General features: G+C 53.3%; 1 protein-coding gene across 2 annotated transcripts in view; it reads right to left on the reverse strand.

Annotated features, from left to right (window-relative positions):
* TOGARAM2 (TOG array regulator of axonemal microtubules 2) overlaps window positions 1–23,409 on the reverse strand; it is a 49,797-nt gene that overhangs the window by 15,999 nt on the left and 10,389 nt on the right. For both annotated transcript variants that reach the window (XM_029936324.1, XM_029936325.1), the window contains exons 3-13: window positions 20,021–20,302; window positions 18,228–18,439; window positions 17,081–17,271; window positions 13,928–13,974; window positions 11,531–11,697; window positions 8,984–9,125; window positions 8,617–8,778; window positions 6,317–6,467; window positions 6,118–6,223; window positions 5,112–5,347; window positions 3,068–3,226 (exon numbers count right to left, since the gene is read on the reverse strand). In XM_029936324.1, coding sequence (XP_029792184.1) covers window positions 3,068–3,226; window positions 5,112–5,347; window positions 6,118–6,223; window positions 6,317–6,467; window positions 8,617–8,778; window positions 8,984–9,125; window positions 11,531–11,697; window positions 13,928–13,974; window positions 17,081–17,271; window positions 18,228–18,439; window positions 20,021–20,302 — 1,855 coding nt within the window. The remainder of the gene's footprint in view (window positions 1–3,067; window positions 3,227–5,111; window positions 5,348–6,117; window positions 6,224–6,316; window positions 6,468–8,616; window positions 8,779–8,983; window positions 9,126–11,530; window positions 11,698–13,927; window positions 13,975–17,080; window positions 17,272–18,227; window positions 18,440–20,020; window positions 20,303–23,409) is intronic.

The following is a 23,409-nucleotide window of genomic DNA, read 5'->3' on the forward strand; positions in this document are numbered from 1 at the left end:
GGTGGAGCATGAAGCATCTTCCGTTCTCATATTTCACTCAGCCGAAGACTCTGCTGATTGTAAAATGCACCATCGACTTATTTTCCACTAAAGAAAAACAGAAACAGAAAACACTGGCAATTTCTACTGCCTTCCATGACACTGCCCCATGTGGGAAGGCCCCCTCCTCTGTATCATCTCAGAAATAGAGTTAGCACTACTTTAGGTAGTGCCCTTCCCTCCTTAGGTTGGGTAAACTACTTGGTGGTGGCCTTGTAAGAAAATGTGGAATTTTGGTCATTCCTTCCATGATGACTCTTTGCATTAATACCTAATTTATGTCCCATTTCTCTATTTCCATGCCTCTTCTCATACACTATAACTTTTCATTTCAATGCCGAATAATAGTGTAATATGTCTAAGACATTTTAGAGAGCAATTAAACTCAACAAGTCCCCACAGAACATCCACAGTGACTTCTTAAAATAAATATAAAAGGCTAACAAGCAGAGAAAGGCTCATAGTTTACTTCCTACAATGCAAACTGTAATTCAAGGGTTTATGCTATGAGCAATAATGACCAAGTTTGCAAATGCGCAGATAGTAAAACCCAGATCAAAATTGCTGCCTGGCCAACAGCGACGGTGAGATGCCTCTGATTGTAAGATATTAAAATGGGGAGGGGGGAGGGAATTGTGTGTCTTAGAATCAATAAAGTAGGAAGGTCTCCATTTTGCATCATCGATGACTCTGTAAATAATAGTGACTTTTAACAATGTAAATGCTTGTAGAATGGTTACAGAGAGAGAGGGAGGCAAACCATAAGAGACTCTTAAATACCGAGAACATACTGAGGGTGGATGGGAAGGGAGGAAAATGGGCGATGGGCATTGAGGAGGGCACTTGTTGGGATAAGCACTGGGTGTAATGAATCATAGGAATCTACCTGCAAAGCCAAGAGTATACTGTACACACTGTATGTTAGCTAATTTGACAACAATTATATTTTTTAAAAAAACAATAGAAGGAACACACCAGTGACACAGGCTTGGGGAGAAGACAATGGGTTCATTTAGAGACACTGTCCCAAAGATAACAGTGGGACATCTGGTGACGAGTCCTCTGGAAGAATTAGAGGTAAAGCACTGATGCTCAGAGAAGGGACACCCAAGGAAGCATCAGAGTTATGTTCAGCCACGGAAGTGGTGATGGTGCTCAGTAGAGTTGTCAGAGGGGGACAAAAACGAGAACACGGCTGTGGCAGGCAGCGAGGGGGTCAGAGGGAGGGAGGAACCAGAGAGTGCAGGGCCACAGACTACAGGCAGCAGAGGGGCCAAGAAGGAATATGGAGTGTAGTCACCTCCTGCAAGGGAAGAGAGGTCAGAAAGGAGAGGGGCTGGAGCTGGAGAGATATTAAATGATCTTTATTTCCATCCCCCTGCCAACGACCAAAAACAAATCAACCAAAACCTTCTGATTCCCTACCAATACTCATTTCAGTAACTGGCACTGTCACTTACCCAGCTGCTCAGCTTAAAAACCCACGCATCATCTTTGACTTCTCTTTGAAAGCCTCACCACCCACATCCAGTTGGCCCTGCCTTCAAAAAACACCTCCCTCCAGCTCTCTCCACCCTCTGCTGGCCTCCAGCACCCCTGTCAGGGACTGGGGAGCAGCCCTCTGTCCGGTGCACCTCGTCTATCCTGCACCCTCCTTCCTGTCAATACTCCAATGAGCAACCAGAAAGATTATTTTTAAAAAGCAAAAGGGCAGTGAGAAACATAAATTCTAGTAATCAGGGAGGGGAAGCACTGTGACACAATAATGAGCTGTTACTTTTACCCATTAGATCAATGAGAATTAGAAATCCAGGTATGGCTAGGTAGTGAGACGTGGGCGCTGGCACCGCGGGTGCAGGCGGGGCACAGCGAGCTCCAGGGTGCTCCGCAGTGCTCGGGCTGCATCAGGGGACACGTGCCCCTGCCCTCAGTCCTGCCCCCGGGGCACGTTCCCAGCAGCTGTCTGCTCCATCAAGGAGCGTGTGCGGATGTGACACAGGGCCAAGTCGCACCCGCAGACTGCTGGTGTGAAGACACCGGCTGGTGCGCGCCACGGAACGCAGCTGCGGAGCAGTCCCCGAGCTGGTGCGTCTCCAGATCTGGTGACAGTGTCCCGGAACCGAGGAGTGTGATTAACTGGACCCTAACTCTAGCTCTCCAAGACAGCCTATCAGGTCTGTCACTCTCCTGTCTAACACCGTCCAGCTATCTCCTCACAGTCCTACTAAAACTCCTCCTGTGGCTTCTGGTCACACACCTGCCAAAATCCTAATTCCTGACTGCGGCCCATGGGACGCAGACTGGCCTGGCCCTGTGGGGTCCACCTCATCACCCACCCACCACCCCCAATCACTGGACACCCAGCCTTCCTCTCCCTCCAACATGGGTCCTCGGTACCATTTCCTTTGCCTGGGATGTTCACACCCCAGACCCTTAAAGAGCTGGCTCCTACAGGCCCATCCGCTCTCAACTCAAATGTCACCCTTCAGAAGGATCTCCCCAGACTTTCAATCACAGTAGCCACCACCCCATTCTGCATTACATCTTGGTGTTTTTTTCTCTGTATCCCTTATCCGTATCTGAAAGGATCATAATAATTTCTTTGTGTTATTATCTGCCTACCCGACTAGGGATGAGCTTCAGGCTAGCAGAGGCCTAATTTTTCTTGTTCACTGTCTTATCCCTAATAATGAAGAGTGATCTGTTCACTATCCTGGAAAGGAATGAACGAGTGATCTTCCAGAGTGGGGAGCGGGGGTGGGTCAGGATAGGAAGGGAGGGCAGTGGGAGGGAGGGAGAACTGGAGGCAGAGATGGGGAGTGTGGGCCCCTCCTCCAGGCCTGGTTATGACTGTGCACAGAGACTGACAGCAGCCCTGAAGAAAACACACAGCTTTGGTCCGGGCTATTGCTCCCTTGACCCCAGGGAAGTCGAGCGGTGCAGGCCAGGGCCTCCAGGGCTGGCTGGTTGCCTTATCTGCCCTGGGCCAGCCACGTAAGCAGCCCCCAGGCCCCTGGCCCTGCATCACCTGGTGTCCTGGTTGGAGTCCTGGGCCAGCCTCACCAGGTTGTGCACCAGCATATCTGTGTTGTCCCTGGTGCCCGAGAGAAGCTTCTCGGCGCCTATCTGCTCCAGGACGGCTGAGAGGTGCTCGGCAGTGCATTTCCGGACTAAGGGGTTTCGGTGGCTGAAAGGAAATAAAATCACAGTCAAGGGCTCAGACAAGGAATGGGATGTGGGGTCCCCAGAGTGCCACGCAGGACCTACACTTGTGCATCCATGCTTCAGGCCGTGATGGGCTCTGAAATCTGTCTCAGACAGGCTACAGGGACTCTTCAAGGAAAGAGCAGCCATGTCCTGATCATAGAACCCAGGATGACAGTGGCAGGAAGAAGGAGCACCTAGAGCCACCTGACGCTGCTGTGAAGTCCCTGGCAGAGGCGCTGGAGGCTAGTGCAGGGGAGGGGGAACTGGACTGGGGTGTCTTCTGAAGGCTCGCCAGCCCTGTGCCTTCCTGAGCCTTTGTTTGCTTTCCCCGTCTCTCCTCCACCTAGAAAGATCCTACCCAATGAATGCCTCCTTCTCTGCCCTGCCCAGCCCCCTGGGCAGAAGGGTCCCTTGTGCCCTAGGAAGTACAGGTGTGCCCCTGTGGCTCTGCCACCAGGCTAGGAGCTCCTGGGGAGCTGGCACCAAGCCTCCTCTCCCCTGCTGGTGGCTGGCACATGCCCACACTTACTGTACATTTGTTGAAATGAATTGAAACAGGAGGGAGGGACAAGGATCAGTGGGTGACTTGGTAACATAACAGGAGGAACCTGAAATCTTATAAAAGAAGCCCATCAGGTGCCACTTGTTTCTTTTCCATCTTTTCCAAACAGGGCCTGTGTGTCCACAATTCATTAGGTCCACACTGACCCCTATGTCCCTCAGGGTCCCAGCCCAATGAAACACAAACGGGTCTTTTGGGTTCTCGCTACTCAATATGGTCCAAGGACCAGCTCCATTAGCATCTGAGTCAGAATCTGCAGTTTAGCAAGATCCCTGGGAATTCAAGTGCACAGCCCTGAGGACACCTGACTCTGGTTCCTGCGACAATGATAGGGTGGCTCAGTTTGTAGTTAGCGCACGCTCTGAGCCAGGCACCCTGCAAACACTTTCCATCTATTATCGATCCAACTCCATAAGCTGGTTATCATCATTTTGCTGGTGCAGAAGCTGAGGCTAAGGGAGTAATCGAGAAAAAAGTACAATTAACTTCTCCCAAGTTAGTAACAGCCCCAGTGAGCACTCAACAAACATTCTAGTAAAGGCAGGCACGGCTCTAAGGGTTCTTTCATGAGTCAGTGCATTCACTCCTCACAGTGTTATGAGGAATACACCATTATATCCCCATGTTACAGATGAGGAAACCAAGGCACAGAGAAGTTAAGGAACACTGTAGGATGTGAACCCAGGCAACACGGCTCCGGAGCCCCTCACCCTCTAGCTGTGGTCTCTCAGGGTCTGTCTGCGCAGCCTCCTATAGCAGTGCCGTGACTGGCTCTGGGGTTAAGAGAAAGGTTTTGGGAAACGGTTTTGGTTTTGCTTTAGTTTTGGTTCCATAAGGTGAAAGCAAATCTGGCTGCAGAAGAACTCTGATAGAAGGAAGCACCTTCCTGCGCCCCAGGAAAAGGCCAGGAGTCGTGAGCTAAAGTTAGACCTGGTGCCTTGCTCTCCTCGCAGCCCGGATTTCATCAGAAAGAACACCCCTCCCCTGGGAGAGGTACTGCCGCAGGCTGCCTCTCAGCCGCATCTCCGGGGATGTTACCACGAACACTATGATCTCCCCAGCCGTGACCGGCACACAGCTGTCCTCCCGCTCCAGCTGAGGCCCAGGGCTGCCCAGAGCTCACCTCATTACCCCCGGCCGGGCCCAGGAAAGGCGGGAGAGAAGCCCCCCAGGAGGCAGGGTCTTCTCCCTCCAGCTACATATGTGAAGCACCCGCTCCTTCTGCCTGTTCCTCTCCCTCCCGGGGCCTCTCCCCTCACCTTACCTCCCCAACCCACCCCTCTGACAGCAGGCCAGAACATACTAGATGCCGGCTGAAGTGAGGGCCACCAGGGAGCGGGCGGGGGTCACGTGCTCCACCATGGCCCCCAGGGACCGGTTGGCGGCTCTCTGGATGAACTCGCTGGTGTTCCCCATCTTCTGGAGCAGGCAGCGGGTGATCTCCTCCGCCTCTTGGTCCATGTTCTTCTTCAAGGCCCGGAAGAGGTCTCCCAGGGTGTCGATGGCCAGGCGTGACACTTTGGAGCGGAGGTTGGTGACCTAGGAGAGAGATGGGAGAGGGGCCCTCCAGGACCACTAGACCCTGCCAAGGGCTCCAGAACACACAAAGAATCGGGCACAGCACCACCCTCTCCGGCCACCTCCACCCGCACTGCAGGCCGTGGCCTTGCCAGGCTGGAAATGAAAACCCTGCAGCAGCTCTGGACAAAACAGCCCTATTTTTTTTAATACTTTATTGTTATCATCATAATTATTAATTCCACCTGTAATTTGAAATTTGACCATCTGAAATTCGGGCAACACTTAGCAAAGCACTTTTACAAAAAATGTTCAATTTGGTCTTCACAAGCTGTCCCACATCCCCACCAGAAGAGTCTTTTCCCAGGAAGGGGCCCCTCTGTCCTTCTGGGCCCAGCCTAGGCCCAGCCCCAGCCCCAGGGCAGGAAGTCCTTGGGAAATGTTACTTCTCTGAAGGTGGAGGTCAAGCCCTGAACCCTCCAGCCCTGCTCAGACATTTGAGTACAGAGAACATGGGGCTGTGATAAATAGGCCCAGGATTCTGATTATTACAACATCCAGAGATGAGAAATAAGGACACCTCAGGCCCCAGTTTTCCAATCTGAGAAATGGGAGGCTACCTTCCACCTCCATGGCCAAGGGCTAAGAAATAAGCAGGGAGGCCATGTTCCAGGGAGCCATGGCCCTCCATGGCTGCCATGTGACCGTCACTAAACAGTGGCACCAGGGAAGGAGGAATGGCTGCAGGGTGGGGACAGTGCACAGGACACAGGCTGTCTAGGTGGCCTCACCTCCCCCGTCACAGCCAAGGACACATCATGCAGCCTCCCAGCAAGGACATCTGAATGACAGGCCGCCAGGCGCTGGATGCTCACCAGGCCCTTCTCCTTCATCTGCCTGAGAAACGAGTTCCAGGCTCCATCACAGGCGGGTGGGGAGGGAGGAGCCACCGCCCCTCCCCCAGAGTAGGGGGAGAAGGGGTCTCCTCACCAGTCGCTGCTCTCGAGACACTGGAGGGCATCCATCAGCCCCAGCTCAGGGTTCGAGAAAGGCCGCATCTCCTTAAAGGCTCTAAGATCCATCTCCTCCTCTTCTTCCCATTCGGGAGACCCCAAGGTCAGCACCGCAGGGAGTGAGTTGGCTGCACTCACAGAAAAGAGGAGGAACGAGGAGCATGTCAGCAGGCGGACCCAGGCCTGGCTGCGTCCCCGAGCCTCCCTCGTACAAGGTGTGCTCAGAGCAGGGCCTGCGTTCCACCACTGGGGAGCCACAACCACCACCCAACACCCTACGTTTTGTCAGCCTTTTCCGTTCCGGCCCTGCCAGCCTGATGGTTCTGAACAAGCTGGCCGGTGATGTGCTGTTGCTGTCGTGTGACAAAGCGCACGTGCCAGTGACTCAGCCCCCATCCTGCCCTATTTGTGCTCAGGTGAGGCTCATGAATCTGTCAAGGAGGAAGCCCCTAGTCACACTGGTGGTGTTCGAACCTCATCCCCACCCAGGAGCCTGTGTTATCAACCTGTCCCCCGCCCCCACCCCTGCCACTCTCCATCCTTTGTGAACTTGCCACAGGCAGGGAAGTGGTCCCAAGGAGGAAGCATGGGGACGAGATAATGCAGCTCACTGAGGCCTGTGTGGTCAAGACGTGGCCACACTGGCAGGGACTGCCAAAAAGCAGGGATGTTGTTTAAAAATCAGGTCATGTTTTCTAGGGGACGGGTGCTAGCATCAAACAATCCTAGCGGAGCAGGGAGGCAGGTTAGCCATCTCTCTGGTCCAATGCAGGAATCACAGCCTTGAGGCCTCAGAGGCTGGTCCTCTCCCTGCACAGACCCTCCACGGTGCCAGGACAAGAGGGTCTGCTCTGAACCCAGAGCTGTCACTGCCACGCCTCCCTTCCTGGCTACTTCTTTTCAGAGACTTGTTGCCTTTGGCGTAATTCTCACTGTGGCGCATCCAGGAGACCCTAGGCAGATCTGAGTTGACAGGGGAATCCTTTACCTAAACCCCGGACAAAAGACCTTGTTCCTGGATCCTGTTCTCAGCTTTGTCATTGGATAAGAGTCATTAGCCAAAATCTCAGTCCCCTATGGGCCATCAACTAAAGTCAACTTGGGGGACTTTGGGTCTCTGGGTCTCAGTCCTGTTGTCTATAAAATGAATGGGCTGGATTATCTAGATCAATATCTCCTGAGTATCAACCATTCAATCACCACTTTCACGATTATTTGCCATATCTCTTAATTACCTATAATTTTATTTATATGGCATTTTTCTTCAGGCCCACTCACTTTTCAAATCTTAAATAAGTTTAATCTAAAGGGAGATTTATGCAATTACTGCCATAATTGGCAAACAAATATTATTTTGTCATAGACTATGATATTTGCAAGAAAAGTAGAAGGATATTATAAACTCCAGCTATCAAATTATTGCCAGTTTCTGATGCCTCAAGCCAAAAGGGAGATCTCTTTGTTTAAAAAGGAGATTCGAAGTGTGAGAGACATGCTAAAGACCAGCACCGAATTAAGACTTACTACTTGACAGAACCAAAAGGATAGAAAGAAAATGGAAAAGAAGGGTGAGTCAATATTATTTCTGGCACCAAAAAGGTGTTCTAGCCTACCACCCTGATCCCACCACACCCCACCCTTAGAGAAACTTTGAACCAGGCTGGGTGCTTTCAAGTGTTCTTTAGTAGCAAAATCTTTCAAATTTGAACTCTCAAAGTGGATATGCAATGAAAAAAAAAAACGAGGCAAAGTAGATGCTGCTTGGGCAGAATGGAGTCAGAACCTCCTTTGTCCCTTGACACCTTCCTGAGCATCCCACAGGATGTTTGGATCCTGAAATCCCAGGCTGTAACCAGCCCTATCCAACCCTGACAGTTTATGAGGCAAACTGTAGGAACCCAAGGTCTTCATGGACTGTACTCTTCCTCTCCCGGATGTTCCCAGCTACTCTCGTGGATGCTTTCCCCACCAACTCTGGTCCTGGTGCACTGGTGAGCCCTCTAGGAGAAGGCATGCAGGCTGGACACACCTGCCCTTCTCCCAGTAAATCCAGTTGCAATTCCCTGGGTCTCCAGTCTGGTCCATAGATGCTTCTGACTCACACTCTATTCCTCTCTCTCTCTGGCAAGGTGGTTGTACCTCAGGCCACCCTCTACTCTAACACGGGTAATGGGAAGAAACAGAGCAGTCCAGGTCACCTTTGCTGTGCCCCAAAGCATCCCGAGGCAGCACAGTGAGAGGGATGTGTGTCCCCCAGCTAGTCGGTCTGGCCCCTACCTGAAGCATGGCGGGCAAAGTTGGGCTCCTGCTTGCTGACAGGGATGCTGGGCAGTGAGGCCCGGTTGGCCCGCTTCCTGAGGGCGACACCCATGTTTCTTCGTGGGATGTTCAGCCCAGTGGGCACAGACAAGGTCCCACTGCCCCGGAGGGGAAGGAGGCCTGTGGAGGCAGAGAAAGTCCTAGGATGGAGCTGGTCCTGCTTGTCCTCAGCCCCAGTGTCCTCCTTTGGACATTGGCCCATCCAAGTTCCCTGTCTGTTGTGAAGATGGGGAGCATGGGGAGCAGTGAGTAGCCCCTCTCTTGCCCAGGGGTTGGCCAAGAGGTCTTCCCAGCCTGAGGGAATCCTGCCGTAGGCACCCAGTACCTTCCTTCATCAGGGCTCTCCGGGAGCCCAGGCTCTGGGAAGCAAGCTCCCTCTCCGACTCCTTTGCCCTCTGGAACTCCAACTCCTTCATCTGCCTCAGCCGCATCTTCTCCTGGGCAGACTTGGAGATGGTGACCTGGATCTGGCACAAGGTCAAGGCAAACTCCATTACCCTGAGGACCCAACAGTGTTTTCTTTACCTTCATTTATTCAGTCATCAGGAATGTGACTGGCTTCTATGTGCCATCACTGTACCAAGACCTTGCTCCCTAAGGACTGCCATGGAGTGGAGAGACAGCAAACAGACCAATCTCTAACATCAGGCAATATGAGCTGAAAAAGAGTAAGGATCAGAGGGTGATGGGGCTTCCATTTTAAGTAGGAAAGCCCAAAAGGACTCCTTGAGGAGACGAAATTTAAGCAGAGGCAGGAATGAAATAAGGGAGCAGGGGTCATGCAGATTTCTAGGGGAGAAGTGTGCTAAGCAGAGGGAATAAACTTCAAAGGCCCCGAGGCTGGAGTGTGTTGGGCATGGGGCAGTGAGGATACTGACTGGAGCATTCCAATCAGAGGATGGTAGGACACAGGGTGGAAGGTGGCAGGGGCAAGTAGAGCCTCAGTGCACCAGGCACTATGGTCCGTGGTGGGGTGTTGGACTTGTCCTCTGGAGAACACAGCAAGCCACTGTTTCTGATCTGACTTCCACTGTGGGGTGGCAGATGGAGGTGGTTCCCCTACGTGTTATTGTTTTTTTAACTTTATATTTGGGAGCAACTTAAGACTCACAAGAAGTTGCAAAATAAATCAAGAGTTTCCATGCATGGGGCTTGCACTAGTATAGCAAGAATGAAGATGACAAAGTGACCTGAATCTGGATATGTCCCAAGAGTAGGGCCCACCACTTTTGCTGATATATGAGGTGTGGGATGACAGAGAAAGAATGGAGGCAAGGGTAGGCCCAAGATTTTCAGCCAGCAGAGCTGGAAGGCTGCCATTCACTGAAAGGGGACCCCGGGAAAAGAGGAGATTTGGAGGGGTAAAGATTCAACAGTTGAGTTGTGGATAGGGTAATTTTGAAATATAACTAGATATCTAAATGGAAATGCAGTGTATCAGTGAATACACACTTAGTTATATAATTTAACTGCTTCTGGATCTGGGGAAAGTCCGGGCCAGACAAGGAAATCTGGGAGCACTCAGCATATAGATGCCACTTAACGCCTGGCCTGGATCAGGTCACTGGGCGGGGGTCAGTGTAAAGAGGCCAGAGGTCTGGGCTCTGGGGCCTCTAGCGTGTAGAGGGCAGGAAGATGAGAAGGAGCTAAACAAGAAGGACTGGGAAGGAATGAAATCTGATGGTGGTAGAGAACCAAGAAGGAAGCCATCCCCTCACGTCCCTCCCAAGGTGAGAGCTTCAAGAAGGACAAGCCGCCAAAGCCACTGGTGGGTCCAGTTAGAGGAGGACTGGGCTGTGCTACACAAGGGAGGCGGGGGTCACCGGTGGCCTGGGCATGGACAGTGTCAGTGGGGGTGGTGGGGCCCAAACCCAACTTCAGGGGACTCAGGATGGGTGCAAGCAAGAGAGTAGTTTTGTTTTCTGAAGAGTATAGAAATAACAGAGAGCTAAGATGCTGATCGGAGTGGTCTGATTTCAAGAAGGAGTTATTGACACAGAGCAGAGAGCAGCGCAGGGGCTGGGGTGTGGATGGACGAGGCCGGAACAACAGAAGAGGGGGATGCTTGAAAGCAAGGTGCCCACGGGGGTGAAGTTATCATGAGACCCAAGGTCCCATTGCGGGTGTGAGCAGCCAAGGTGGGGTCTGCGGTGAGGTCATCTCATGGCCCTGAGTCATTCTGCCTTTATTTCCTGCCCTGGTGTCCTGGCTGGCATGGGAGGGCTGCGGCACCTGGACTTCACCATCATCATCATCACGGGACCCTTACATGGCGCATGCACCCAGCAGGGCTTTTTGTACTTTTAGACCTCTGTTTCAAAGACTGAGCTTGGATCTCCTGTAGCAATGACCCTTCAAGTTTTAATAAATTCATCCAGACCAGGGAAGAGAATCATCAGGACCAAGGTCACCAGAGCGGTGCAATGTATTTGTCAGCCTGTCAAGCACGGCCTTTGGCTGATCTGCCTCTGAGTCAGCAGCCTCTCAGTTGCTATATTGGGTGTTGGTTCAAATTACTCGGCCTGGTTCACCTAAGCCCCTCTGTACTCCACATCCTGCTTGCTTCCGAGCCGTGTGTGGCCTCCTTTGCCCTCCCTCCTCCTCTCACCCCACAGATCGCAGCTGTCCTCTGCCTTTCCTTTATCCACCCCCCACCTCCCTTCTCTTCCTCTCTCCTGTTTCTCTTCTTTTCTTTGGTCCTCATCCCCAAACCTTCTGCAGGTTCCAGCCTTAAGCACCAGAGTAGCTGCCTCAGGGCTTCTCCCTGCCCTCCTCAAACTGGCTCCACTTTTATGTATTTCAGAAACATGCTTGTGTCCATCCAGTGGTCCACTCTGACCCCAACTTTCTCTTCCCCTCGCTTTCCAGATACCTTGGTACTGTTCTCCTTCTGGTCCTCTTCTCTGAGCAAAGGGCGGGCCTCTTTGGCATGGGTGAAGGAGAAAGCTGTCAGCGTAGGAGCGGACTGAGATGAAGGCAGGGCAGGCTTCTCGGGGGCGGCAGACCTGTCTCTGGCAGGTGGAGCCGAAGCTTTTGGCTCTAAGGAGTCAAGGACAAGAGTATCGCTGAGGACACCCAGCACCCAAGGCAGTACTCATCCCTTTGGGCAGTCCCCGGGGCCCTATGACCCTGTGGTTGGTGCGACACAGTACTGCCTAAGGCTGCCTCTCTCCATTGTTCTGCCTGATGCTTCCTTGGTGGCAAAAAACCCAAGTTAAATTTACAGAACATCACTGGCAGGCATAGAATGTTCTCTTCCTTTCATTTATTCATCCATCCATCCAATAATTACTGTACAACTTATTGTAAGACAAGAAAAGAAGAGAGGACGTGTGGGCAGAAAACAGGGGACAGGTCTGTTCTCTAAGAAGTTTAAGGTATTTCCTGAGAATGTAAGTCTATCTTACCTGGAAGGTGTGCACCTCAGGAAGAGAGAAAATAACACAGCATGAAGGGACCACAGAACCAACCAAAGCTAATCCAACCCTCTCATTTTATAGACAGGAAAGCTGAGAACCAGCAACCTTCTGATGCTCTTGTGACTGATAGAATACAAACTCATTTCCAAATCACATGAAATCACTAGTATCTCTTTGTTAATCCAGAGTTTCCTAATCAGTGAATTTCAAAAGTATGTTGTCTTGTGATGGAGGCAGGACAGGTATAGATTAGTTTTCTTTTAAGGAAAGAAATGTTAACTGGGTTCTCCTGTTCATAAAGTTTGGAGCTCCATGTCCTTGGCTGAACCTGAAAATAAGGGGTCCACTGGAATGGGGATCACCATCTGGGCCTGTCTGAAGCTAGAGGGGGTGTCTTGAATCTGGGGCCCCCAGTAGGTTTCCCAGGTTACCCTGGACCTCTGCCCACCCCATGCCTTCTCCCAAGGATCTGTCTGCTTGCATCCCAGAGAAGGATCAAGGGCCAAGATGGAGGAGGAATGAAGCCTCCATTTGCCCAAAAAGCAAAGGGCAGGGCAGAGGACACAGATGTCCAGAAACTGGCTAACCAGGGCAAGGACTGCCACAAGAGTTGGGGAGCCCGTCAGCTCAGACAATACCACACGAGTTCCTTCTATGTGGTAGGCGTGTTACACGTATCGGGCAACGTCATCCCCAGCTGACACCTGGAGGGGCAGAGGGCCCTTTATGGATTTTACTACTTCGCATCCCTGTCCTCAGCTTCACCTCCAAGAGAGGCCCTAAAAAGCCTTCTGTGAGCAGCCTGGCCCCTGCCGCCAAGCCCCTGGGGACCTGGTTCTCAAGCAGCAAGCTCACGATGCAGACAAAGGAGTCTGGGTGTCCCGGCCCAAACAGCATACGCAGGCGTAGCTGTTGAGGGATGCTGTGGGTGCCAGTGGCTGTCACAGCAGATTGCCCAGGTCACCTCACTGCAGCTCAGCCAGAGAGCGGCAGGAGAAGCAGCCACCGTGGTTTCTTTCTCTTGGGCTCAGCTCGAGTCCTCACCCCGGGCTTCTTGGGCAACAACCTCCCCCTCGCCAAGTACCCACCCTCTGGGCTATACGGAGTGGCCTGCAGGAGAGCTGGACTGGAGTCTGCCCCCTCCTGCCAGTCAGCACAGCAGTGGCCTCCAGCCCTCACCCCCAGGCTCGGGGTGCTCCGTCCAGATCCCCTCCCCCAACCTGCCCAGGGCTCAGCCTCCCTCCTCTCCACAGAGTGACGTCACCGGGCTGGAGAGCTTCCTGCTCCCTCTTGTGAAGTCTCTCTGTGCCTTGCCTCCTGCTGGCACCCAGTTGGTTGTATTCTTCTGACACCAAAACCTTCTGGGACCAGCTGACTAAGGGGTTCATGGGACGTGGTTTAATTTCTCACTCAGCCTGGTGAGGAGCGTTCTCCTCTACTTGCTTAAACCCGCACAGAGGCAGCGTCTTGATGTGTCAGAAGCTCCGTCTTTGGAGCCATGGGAACCCACACACAGAGATGATGGGGCTGAGACCAGGGACAAAATCCGGCCTGCAGAGCGTCGGTGCATCCGCTCCTCTGTCACACTGGCTCTGAGCCTTCCCTCTCAGCTGGGCTTATCATGAAGCTACACGAGCTGGTGTATGTCCACACACCGGGCACAGCGCAGGGGCCGCTGCCCTCCCAAAGTGGCACCGCCGGTGACTTCAGCTTCTCCATCCGTGAAATGAGGGACTCACGCCCAAGGTGCTCAGGCCCATTCTACCCCAGTTCTGACCCCACACCCAGTCCAGGAGGCAGGGAGTTGAATAAATAGTAAGTGGGAGTGCATGGGCGGGGAGGGTACTTACCCAGAGATTTAGGGGTCTTCTCCCGAGGCCCACTCTCCCGAACCAATCTTAAAAGAACAGGGGAGAAAAAGTCACCATGAGAGACAGCAGAGCCCCTGAGATAAGGGCCCCTGGCAGCCCCAGAACGGGGTGCCGCCCAACGGAGCACTGTGGAAGGGCCATGGGCAGCTCTGTAAAAAGGCTCTTGGCTAGGGGTTCAAAGCTGCAGGAGGTGTAGCTCTATCTGCAAAGTCAAGGGCAGCCCAGGCTGGGTCCAGACACCGCAGAGCCCTGCCTCTGCCCCCCAGGCGCCCACGGCCTCTCCTCCTCCCACAGCAGCCCCTGTCCCAGTGTACACGGCCCTCTGTGGTCACCAAAGCGGCCTTTCTAGCTCAGATCTCATGGCACTTCCACACCAAAAGGCCTTCAGCAGCAACTCATGCTTCGGGATAACGCTCAGAGTCCTCGGTGTCACACATGGAGCCCTGTCGCCCTGCTAGCCTCACCCGCCCGTGTCATACAAGCACTGGTGCTGACATGCAAACCCCCCGAGGTTCGTGAATGCCTCCATCTCTCCCTCTTCGTCCCCAAACTCTCCCTCAGCCTTCAGAGCTCAGCTCAGGCCTCACCTTTTCCAAGAAGGCTTCTCACCTAATTGAGATCATTTTCCACTGAGCTCCCCAGAAGATGGGCAGCCTTCTACCTTAGTACTTACCTCAGTAGACCTCAATTCAGTGGTTTTCTTATAAATCTCTCTCATGAGCTCCCAGAACCCAGAGACTGTCTTGTTTGGTTTTGTGTCTGCAGCACCTGGCACATAGTAAGTGCTTACTAGCTCTTAGGTAAGTAAACGAATGCATGGATAAATGGATGAATAAGCAAATGAATGAAAGAAATGGTAATGGAGGCTCCTTCCCACCTACTTGCTAGCCTCACAGAGTGAATGGAGAAAAATCCATGTCACAACTGAACAGAAAATGCGCAGATATTTATTGTGTGACTAATCCATGCCAGGGACCAAGCTTGGTGCTGTGGAAGCCACAGAGATTTCTAGATACAGCCTCTGCCCTCTAGTGCTCCAAGTTGAAGAATAGGTATGATCTTTAAATAAAAGTTGAACAAATCAGTGGAGGGGATGTTGTCAGGCAGTCCAAGGGCCGGATGTTGTGTGGACAGTGCAGAGGAGGCCCTTCCCCCATCACCTCCAGGAGGAGGAGGGCAGGGAAGACCTTAGAGCAAGGAGAGGCCTGGAACTGGGGATTCTAGGGCAGCCAGCTCTGAATGCAGGTGAAAGGCTGGTGTTAGGGTTGGGGAGGAGCCGCCAGGGGCTCTGGAGGGTCTGGGGATGGGAAATTTCCTGCAGGCAGCACAGGGGGGCCTGTGGAGTGCTGGGCTGGGTCAGAGCCTGATGTCAGACCAAGGAGACTCATCTTTAGGCTGCTGGTAAAGAAAGTAAGAAAATGTGAATCGCGTGGAGGAAACATACACAGGGCAGTGGATGAGAATAGATTAGGATGCAGAGCCCTGGGAGGCAGGGAGCCAGGCTAAGAGCTGGGCGGGGGGAGGAGAGAGCCACGGGGGGGGGGGGGGGGGCTCAAGGGGGAGCCAGCAAGTGAAAACTGAGAAGAAAGACAGAGGCAAGAGAGGGTGTTGGCTTTTGTGTTTTCTCTTGTTTACAAAAGACCAGATGGGATGTGGCAATCTGTTAGGACAGAAGGCAAGGGGAGCAAGAGCCAAAGACGAAGCTGAAATTGGAAGATGGAAGAGAAGGCCTGAACTTTGGTGGAAATCAGGAGGTTGTAGGAGGGAGGTGATTTGGGGAAACATGAGGTGCCCTGTCTGTGTGGCCGGGATCGGGGCACAGCCTCCCTCTCTCTGATATGACCAGACTGGAGTTGCCCCACAGGAGGATGGAGGTGCAGAGCTTGACTCGAGAGACCTCAAGGCAGAGCAGGGCATGAGGAAGACACCCATCCCGGAACCTGCCGGCACAGACAGGACTCGCCCAGGGGAGAACAGGAGATGGGCACAAAGGGCCAAGAACAAACTTCAGGAATGGCCATGTTTAAGAGACAGACAAAGGAGAGCACCGGGGAGAGACGGCCTGGAAGGTCTTGTCACTGAAGGTCAAGAAGCAGGTTTCAACTTCAGGAAAGCAAGAAAGGAGAAGACTCCATGGACATCAACACCCCACGTGATATAAAGTCAAGAGCAATGAGATGGGAGTAGAGGTCACCAGTCTGGGGCTAGAGAGTCCTTCCAGCCACAGGGACAGCTCTGAGGGGAGGAAGGGTTCCATGTCTGAGCACAAATGAGGAAGGGCCTGATGTGAGGAGGTAGAAGTCAATGGAACAGGCCACCAACTGAGCAGAGAGTCCAATCCAGGAGCAGGCTCACGCTCGCCCCAGGGTTGGGAAGGAGGTGAACATGTCTATGGACAGAAGGGAGGCAACATGGGAGATGGAGAGGTGAGGGCATGAGAGAAGTGGGAGAAGTCAGTACAGCAGGCACCAAAGGTATGCAGGAAGTGAGGCCTTTCTCTCTCTCACTGTCTCTCTGTCTCTGCCTCTGTCTGTCTGTCTGTCTCTCTCTCTCTCTCTCTCTCTCACACACACACACACACACACACACACACACACACACACACACACACCTGCTCTGACATTAGTCTGGCCTGCCCATGGGGAGGTTCTAGGCTCGGCTGTCCCAATTACAGGCCATACATCTGGACTTATTAAAATATAGTAACCCTCTACCCCATCGGTTCCCAAACATTTTTGAGTATGAAGACCCCTGGTAAAATCTAAAACTTTTGTGCACCTCTCCCTCCTGCTTACACACACACACACACAATAAAGCTTGTAGTTTTAGTGTCCGCTAATTAAGAAGATATGTAATAACAAGAAGCTACCATGAATGCACCTTGTATCTTTATTCATCACCCCAGCAGCCACAGACAAAAAACTAGTGGAAGACAGAGGCTGAGACACTAAGAGACACTACTAAGCCCAGACCCCCTGCCCACCGTGGCCTCATCAGGTCCATGGCGCATGGGAGAGCCAGGCCCTTCACACACCCAGTCCCCCAGGGCTCTGCGCTGTGCTTGGAGGTCCAGTGGACCTTGGAGGGGTAGGAGAGAGGACTACAAGGTAGTTTTGACTTAGGGCAGCTTACCGCGTACGGGGGACCCGCAGGCCCGTGAGGACATCCTGGCCAGGAGGCTGGAGGCCGGGAAGGGAGCCAGGGGCGCGAGAGGGGGTCTCAGCAGACACCCCGGCCTTCGGGATGGGTGGGATCACAACACCCCCCAGTGACTTGTGCATCTTCTCGTCATTGCAGTGCAGGTATTGCCTGGAGATCTGCACCTGGGAGCAGAGGTTGGGGGAAGGTTCTGGATGCTCACGTCCCAGGGACCTCACACACAGTCCCTTTTTTCAGGAGCCACATGGGGTGGCAGGCAGTGCTGGGAAGTGCCCTCTGGTTTCTCTTTGCTGCCACATAGCCCTAGAACTCCCCAGAAAGCTCAGTGTTTCCTTACCATTCCAAGACAGAAGATTGGCGAGGGGCCCCCTCATTCCTACTTCCTTTTTATTATTTGTTTTACTGTTCTTGTCATTTCAGGAAATCCTAGAACAACAGAGCTGAAGGGGTCTTCAAAACCATCTGGTCCAGGGGCTCCTGGTAGCTCAGTCAGTTAAGCATCCAATTTCAGCCAAGGTCATGATCTCACTGTTCGTTGAGTTCAAGCCCCACATCAGGCTCTGTGCTGACAGCTCAGAACCTGGATCCTGCTTCAGATTCTGTGTCTCCCTCTCTCTCTGTTCCTCACTCACTCACGTTCTGTCTCTGTCTCTCAAAAATAAATAAACATTAAAAAATATATGGTACCTTCTTTTTATAGATGTGCAAACCAGGCCCTGAGAGGGGGGTGACTGGCCCGAGGTCGCACAGCCAGTGAGGGGCAGAGTGGAAACCAGGGCCCAAGTCTCTTGAGTTTTAGCCCAGCCTTCTTGCCCCTCAGCCTATAATGGGGAGGGCCAGAAACATGAGGAAATCTGGAACATATAGACCAGAGAAGGCCTAGGGACCACCAAGCATAGGACTGGTGGTCACACAGCACTGGGACAGACAGCCAGAACTCGAAGGCTGGCCACAAAGGTTTGGGATGCTTCCAGGAAAGTGAAATGAGGACCCCGAGCCCCATCCTAGAGGGCAGCCCCTCGGACACTGTCTGAGAAGCTCAGGAACCTGGAATGGTAAAGAATGGAAAGAAAGACAGAAGGACTGAGAAGGAGAACTCAGAGCAGTGGAATCACCTCACCTCCTGGGCTCCGGGTCTCAGCTCCTGGGGGCCCTGGCTGCTCCCAGGAGGGTCCAGGCCCTTCTCCTTGGCTCCGCCAGCCTCGGGGGTGGTAGGGATGCTCTGGATGGGAGGCATCGGCCTGGGCACCCTCAGCAGCCTCTGGGAAGTGGCCCGGGGGATGGTGCTTCTCAGAGGAACTCCTCTGGGGCCTCTCAGAGGGTCCAGAGAGACTGTGCGGGGTGAGGATGAGGAATAAGTTAGTCTCGGGGGCACAGGCTGGGGGGCAGTTCAGATACTGACCACAGGGATGGAAGGCCAGGCAGGGGACAGAAGAGAGCCACCCCGGCCCCACCCCCACCACGAGGCTGAGCAAACAGACAGTGCTGACGGCCTGCTCCCCCTCCTATAAAATTTGGTAGAAAGGGCCAAAGTTACCTATTTAAAATTCAGAGGCAGGAATGTCTGGATGGCTCAGTCAGTTAAGTATCCGACGATTTCAGCCCAGGTCATGATCTTATGGTTTGTGAGTTTGAGCCCCACTTCAAGCTCTGTGGTGACAGGAGTCTCCTTGGGCTTCTCTCTCCCTCTCTCTGCCTCTCCCCAGTTTGCATGTGCTCTCCCTCCCCCGTCTCTCTTTCTCAAAATAAATAAACATTTTTAAAAAATAAAATTCAGAGACAGGCTGGGCAGGAAAGGAAATATACCAGTACTAGACTAGGAGTGAGGACAGAGGGGTCCAGTCCTGGCCAGAAGCTGTGTTGTGTGACCTTGGACACGCCTCTGACTTCCCATTTGCTCTTCCGTAAGATGAAACAAGGTTGTCCAAACATTCTGTGACAAAACTTACATAAAATGCCAAGAAAGTACCCAGCACAGAACAGGTGCCCATAAATTTCTTCTGTTCTCCCTTCCTTTTCAGCCAATGATGTGGAGGGGCAGCTGTTCTGATGCGGGGGCACTCTGACCTAGTCTAAAAGCAAACTGCTACACTTTCAGCTCTGTTATCAGTACCCCCGTGCCCAACAGACACATCATCCATGCACCTGTCCCTCCCCCAGCCCCATCCCTACAGTAAGGAGCTTAGGTGGCGGTAAAAACACTTGGCATTGAACTTTCGAGGGCCATCTTGTCCCAGGTCCTTCAAAGTGGCTGCATTAAAACAACCAAATCAAAATAGCTTCTCCACTCCTGCCCAGCCTGGCTCTGCCCTGCCCTATCATCGGCTTGTTGCAGGAAGGGAGGTGAGGAGGGGTCACAACCCAGGTGGGGACGTCACCACCAGCTTGCCCACCTGGGCAGCGGGGCAGAGAAGCCCACACAGCCCCAGCTCAGAGTGGCGAGGGCAGCCCCAGCCCTGCTCAGGGGACCAGAGATCCCTGTCACATTACACCTGCAGAGGAACCTGATAAATCAAGATCACTTCCCGCCTGCACACTGCACACCTCCCTTCCTTTTTCTTCTCCACCAGACCTTGGTGAAAAGAGAGGACATGTGTAGAAAAAGACTTTAGACCTCTCAGGGAGGGATTCCAGAAGTTGTATGACTTGGAGATTAGTTAATTAATTAATTAAAAGGACCCCTCTGGAGAGAAAACTAGGAGGCATGGGAGGGAAGGGGGAAGGTCAGCTGGGAGGCCATGGCAGGGCCCACACATTCCCAGGTGGACGGCAGACAGGACTCTTGGGTTCACCCTGAGCAGCTTGAAGAGAACCCGGCTGCTGGCTGGATGCCTACTGATGCTCACAGCCAGGTAGCCTGGTGTCCTGGCCTCAGGGTGGGTGAGCAGCAGGTGGGCAGGGCCTAGGGCTCACCTTGGGAAGACGATGTCAAGCCCTCTGAGAGCCTCCTTTTCTTGAGCTTGTCCTTGATCTGGGTGGTGTCCCGGGCCACACTGTTGGCCTCAGACTCCAGAGAAGGAAAGGGTGCCAGGGGTTTGGGCCCCAGAGATAAGGCGGCAGTGTTCCCAGGGTGGCCATTCCTGGCCTGCCAGCCCTTTGGAGGGGCATCCAGCTTGAGGCTGCTGGGGTCCGCTTGTCCACGCAAGAGCTGCAACGGCTTCTCAAGCAGGCCCCTTGGAGCTGGCTGGAGGGAGGCTGGGGGAGACAGAGCAGGAGTGGCTTGGCACACAGAGCCCAAGGTGGCACCAGGCATCTGCAAACCCTTTGGTGCTGCTTCCTTGGAACAGTCAGGACTTGCCCCGTGACCTTGATCATTCAATGTTACAGTCAGTCCTTGGCTCAGCTCATTTATTCAACAGTATGTGTGAAGACCTGTGTCATGAGCTACTCGAGAGAAGAAAAGGGGACTCGCCATGCAGCCCTATCACAGCACAGATGTGAGGCCATAAACACTTAGGGTTGGCCTTCTGCCCAGGGGCCACCATCTGGCAATCTCCAGGATCCCGACCAATGCACTCAGTATACCTGACAATACCAAATGCAGATTGAAAAGGGAAGTTGAGGTGACTCAGAACAGATCATGTTTCCACACAGACTCCAGGTTGTCCAATGACTCACTCAACAAACATTCAGTGAGCGTCTAGTATTGGCCAAGCACAGAGACACCTCTGTGGCAGTCTTTATCACTAAAGGGCTTTCAATCTATTAGAGAAATAAGATTTGTCCCCATATGGGTCCATTATAAGGTAAAATGTGACGTGTGCCGTAAGAGCGATATCAACAGAATGCTTTGGGCATGTAGAGGAGGACAAGAAGGATCTGGAAAAGCTTCGTGAAGTGGTGGTGTTTGAACTGAGCCTTGAAGGAGCCTACACCATGGAAGGGACAGGGAATACAGAGAGACCACTTTTTAGAATCTCTGCCACACACAGCACATATTTTTTGGAGTGCTTTGACTGACATAAGGCATGAGACCCACAGAAGAAGCCACAGACACTGGACAGCACCAGACCCAGGACAAGCTGAAGTCAGGGCCAGCCACAGGCCTGCAAGGGGGACTGGCCTCAAAGAGGGTGAGCAAGCGGAACAGTCAATCTCTCCATCTTGAATCCTGGGACTGGAGCTCTGCAGAGAAGAGGGTCTGCAGCTGGAAGTTAGAGCAGAAAGTGGCTGGGAATCTGAATGGGTGCCCTTAAAACTTCACCACTCCAGCTTCTGCCCCTCTAGCAGTGCCCACCTCCCTACCACTGCCCTGCATGCCAAGGCGGGGGGCAGCGGACCCGGTCCTCCCAGGGCTCATGGGCTCCCTTGGGATCCCCACTTCTTTGTTGCTGTGGGCCCCCCTCTGTGCACCTCCATCCTCAGAAGCACAGAATTGAAAGGATGCACCCAAACCAGGGGGCCTGTGCAGCAGGGACCACAGCCTCTGCCAGGAGCTGGAGGACACAGCCAGACCTCTAAACAATGTCCTTCCCATCTCCAGGATGAGGCCCACACTCTGCTCTCTGGTCACTGGTCCTCATCGGGCAGCTGCTGGTGGAACTCCAGTTCTCGGCCCCAAGTCCCCAGATATGTCACTCAGGGCACTGGAAGGCCATTTGGTGTGACTGGGTCAGCAGGCCAAGTCCCTCAACCTCACCTTCTCCATAAGTTCCAAGCCTGGACTCACTGCCTCTGCCCGGGAGCACGCGGGGCCCGGCACTGGTCCGAGGGACACTCCCGCAGTATACCGCCACCGGGGCCAGAACCTTGGCCAGGGACAGAGCACAGGAGGAGCATCACCTTAGACTGCACTGAGCCTGGGACTGGGAAGCAGACTGGCAGGGCACTCTGTCCTTCGGGGTCTCCATGCATGGCCCATCCCCCCCAAACCAGAGCCTCACCCACAGATGGGGGCCCACACCCCACACTCAGCCTGCTGGGACACCACGGCAGGGACACCAGCAAACCCCACCACCCTACTCTTCCCAGCCCTGGATCCTCCCTTCTCCTCACGCTCACCTGTCTTCTCCCTCCAGTTTGCTCCAGCCCCCCACCCCCACCTGACCACTCTGCACCTTCTTAACCTCCTTCGTGGGCTCCCCTCCTCTACACCCCTGCCCTGCCTCTGGCCACTGCACATCTCACACTAGCTGCTCTCACGGATCCCTCCTCACTGCTGTGCCTTTAACTGTCACCCTCATGCGGTAACCCCCTGACCCATGGCTTTGGCCCTGACCTCTCCCCACAGTGACAGAGCAGAGCATCCAGTTACCTGCTCAACAACCCTCTCCTGGGGGTCCTCCAGCACCTCATTAGGGTGTCCTGCACTAACCCTTCATCTTCTCCTAAACCTCCCCCGCTCAGCAAATTGATTTGATTGATCCCCACTGTGGATACCTCATCAAATACTGTCTGTCAGAGACTCTGTCCCCCAGTCCCTAGTGACACAGTCCTGGGCAAGGCCCAAAGGCAGTGGGGGAGACAATGAGTAACAAGGAGTGACAATGTGGGGGCTGGGAGCCCAGGGGGTGGGGCCCTGAGCTGAGGAGCAGGAAGCAGAGGGGGAGCCTCAGCTGAGCACCCACTACTTTGAGAAGCCTTGCCTCTCCTCTGTTCCCTCACAGCAGCCGGGGCATGCCCCCATCTTACCCTCCCCTCTCCTTGCCTCTCCCTTCCCAACCCCGCCACACCCAGGTCCCGGGACCACTTCCTATTCATCTTCCAAGGACCTGCACTCAGGAGGCGCTTAAATGTCAGCAAGCTAGTTAGTCCTACACCGCCATGACCCCCCCTCCCAGGCACCCCTCAGGACCATCCATGGGGCCCTAACCCACCATCTGGAGAAGCCCCCACTAAGCTGCAACCCAGCACACCCACTTCCAGGGTGGAAGGTCCCTAGAACAGGAGACATGTGTCTGTTCCCTTCCTGTTTCTGTCTGCAGTGTGACCTTGAGGAAATAAGTTAGCCTCTCTGAGTCTCAGTTTCCAGATTGGTAAGACAAAGGAGTTGGACAGGACTATGGGTTCATTCGGTCACATCTTTATTCTATTTCTAGATTTCTAGGTTTTTCCTAAGTTTCCAGTACTTCCCAGTTCGCTACAAGAATCTAATATCTAACAGATCTGAAAGTGGCACTAAATTATGCATTTGCTCTCACATTAATATAGCAAAGCCCCAGGGTGCTCTGCCCCTAGGTCAGAACCTATTTCCTGAACTATTCTGACATTCTGGGGTCCTCTTCATTCCTCTCAAGTCATCACAGGGCCCCTGCTCCAGCCCCGCCCAGGGAAAATCAGCTCTCCACCTCACCAGCACCCTG

Source organism: Suricata suricatta, chromosome 4 (assembly GCF_006229205.1).
Source record: "Suricata suricatta isolate VVHF042 chromosome 4, meerkat_22Aug2017_6uvM2_HiC, whole genome shotgun sequence".
NCBI lineage: Eukaryota > Metazoa > Chordata > Mammalia > Carnivora > Herpestidae > Suricata > Suricata suricatta.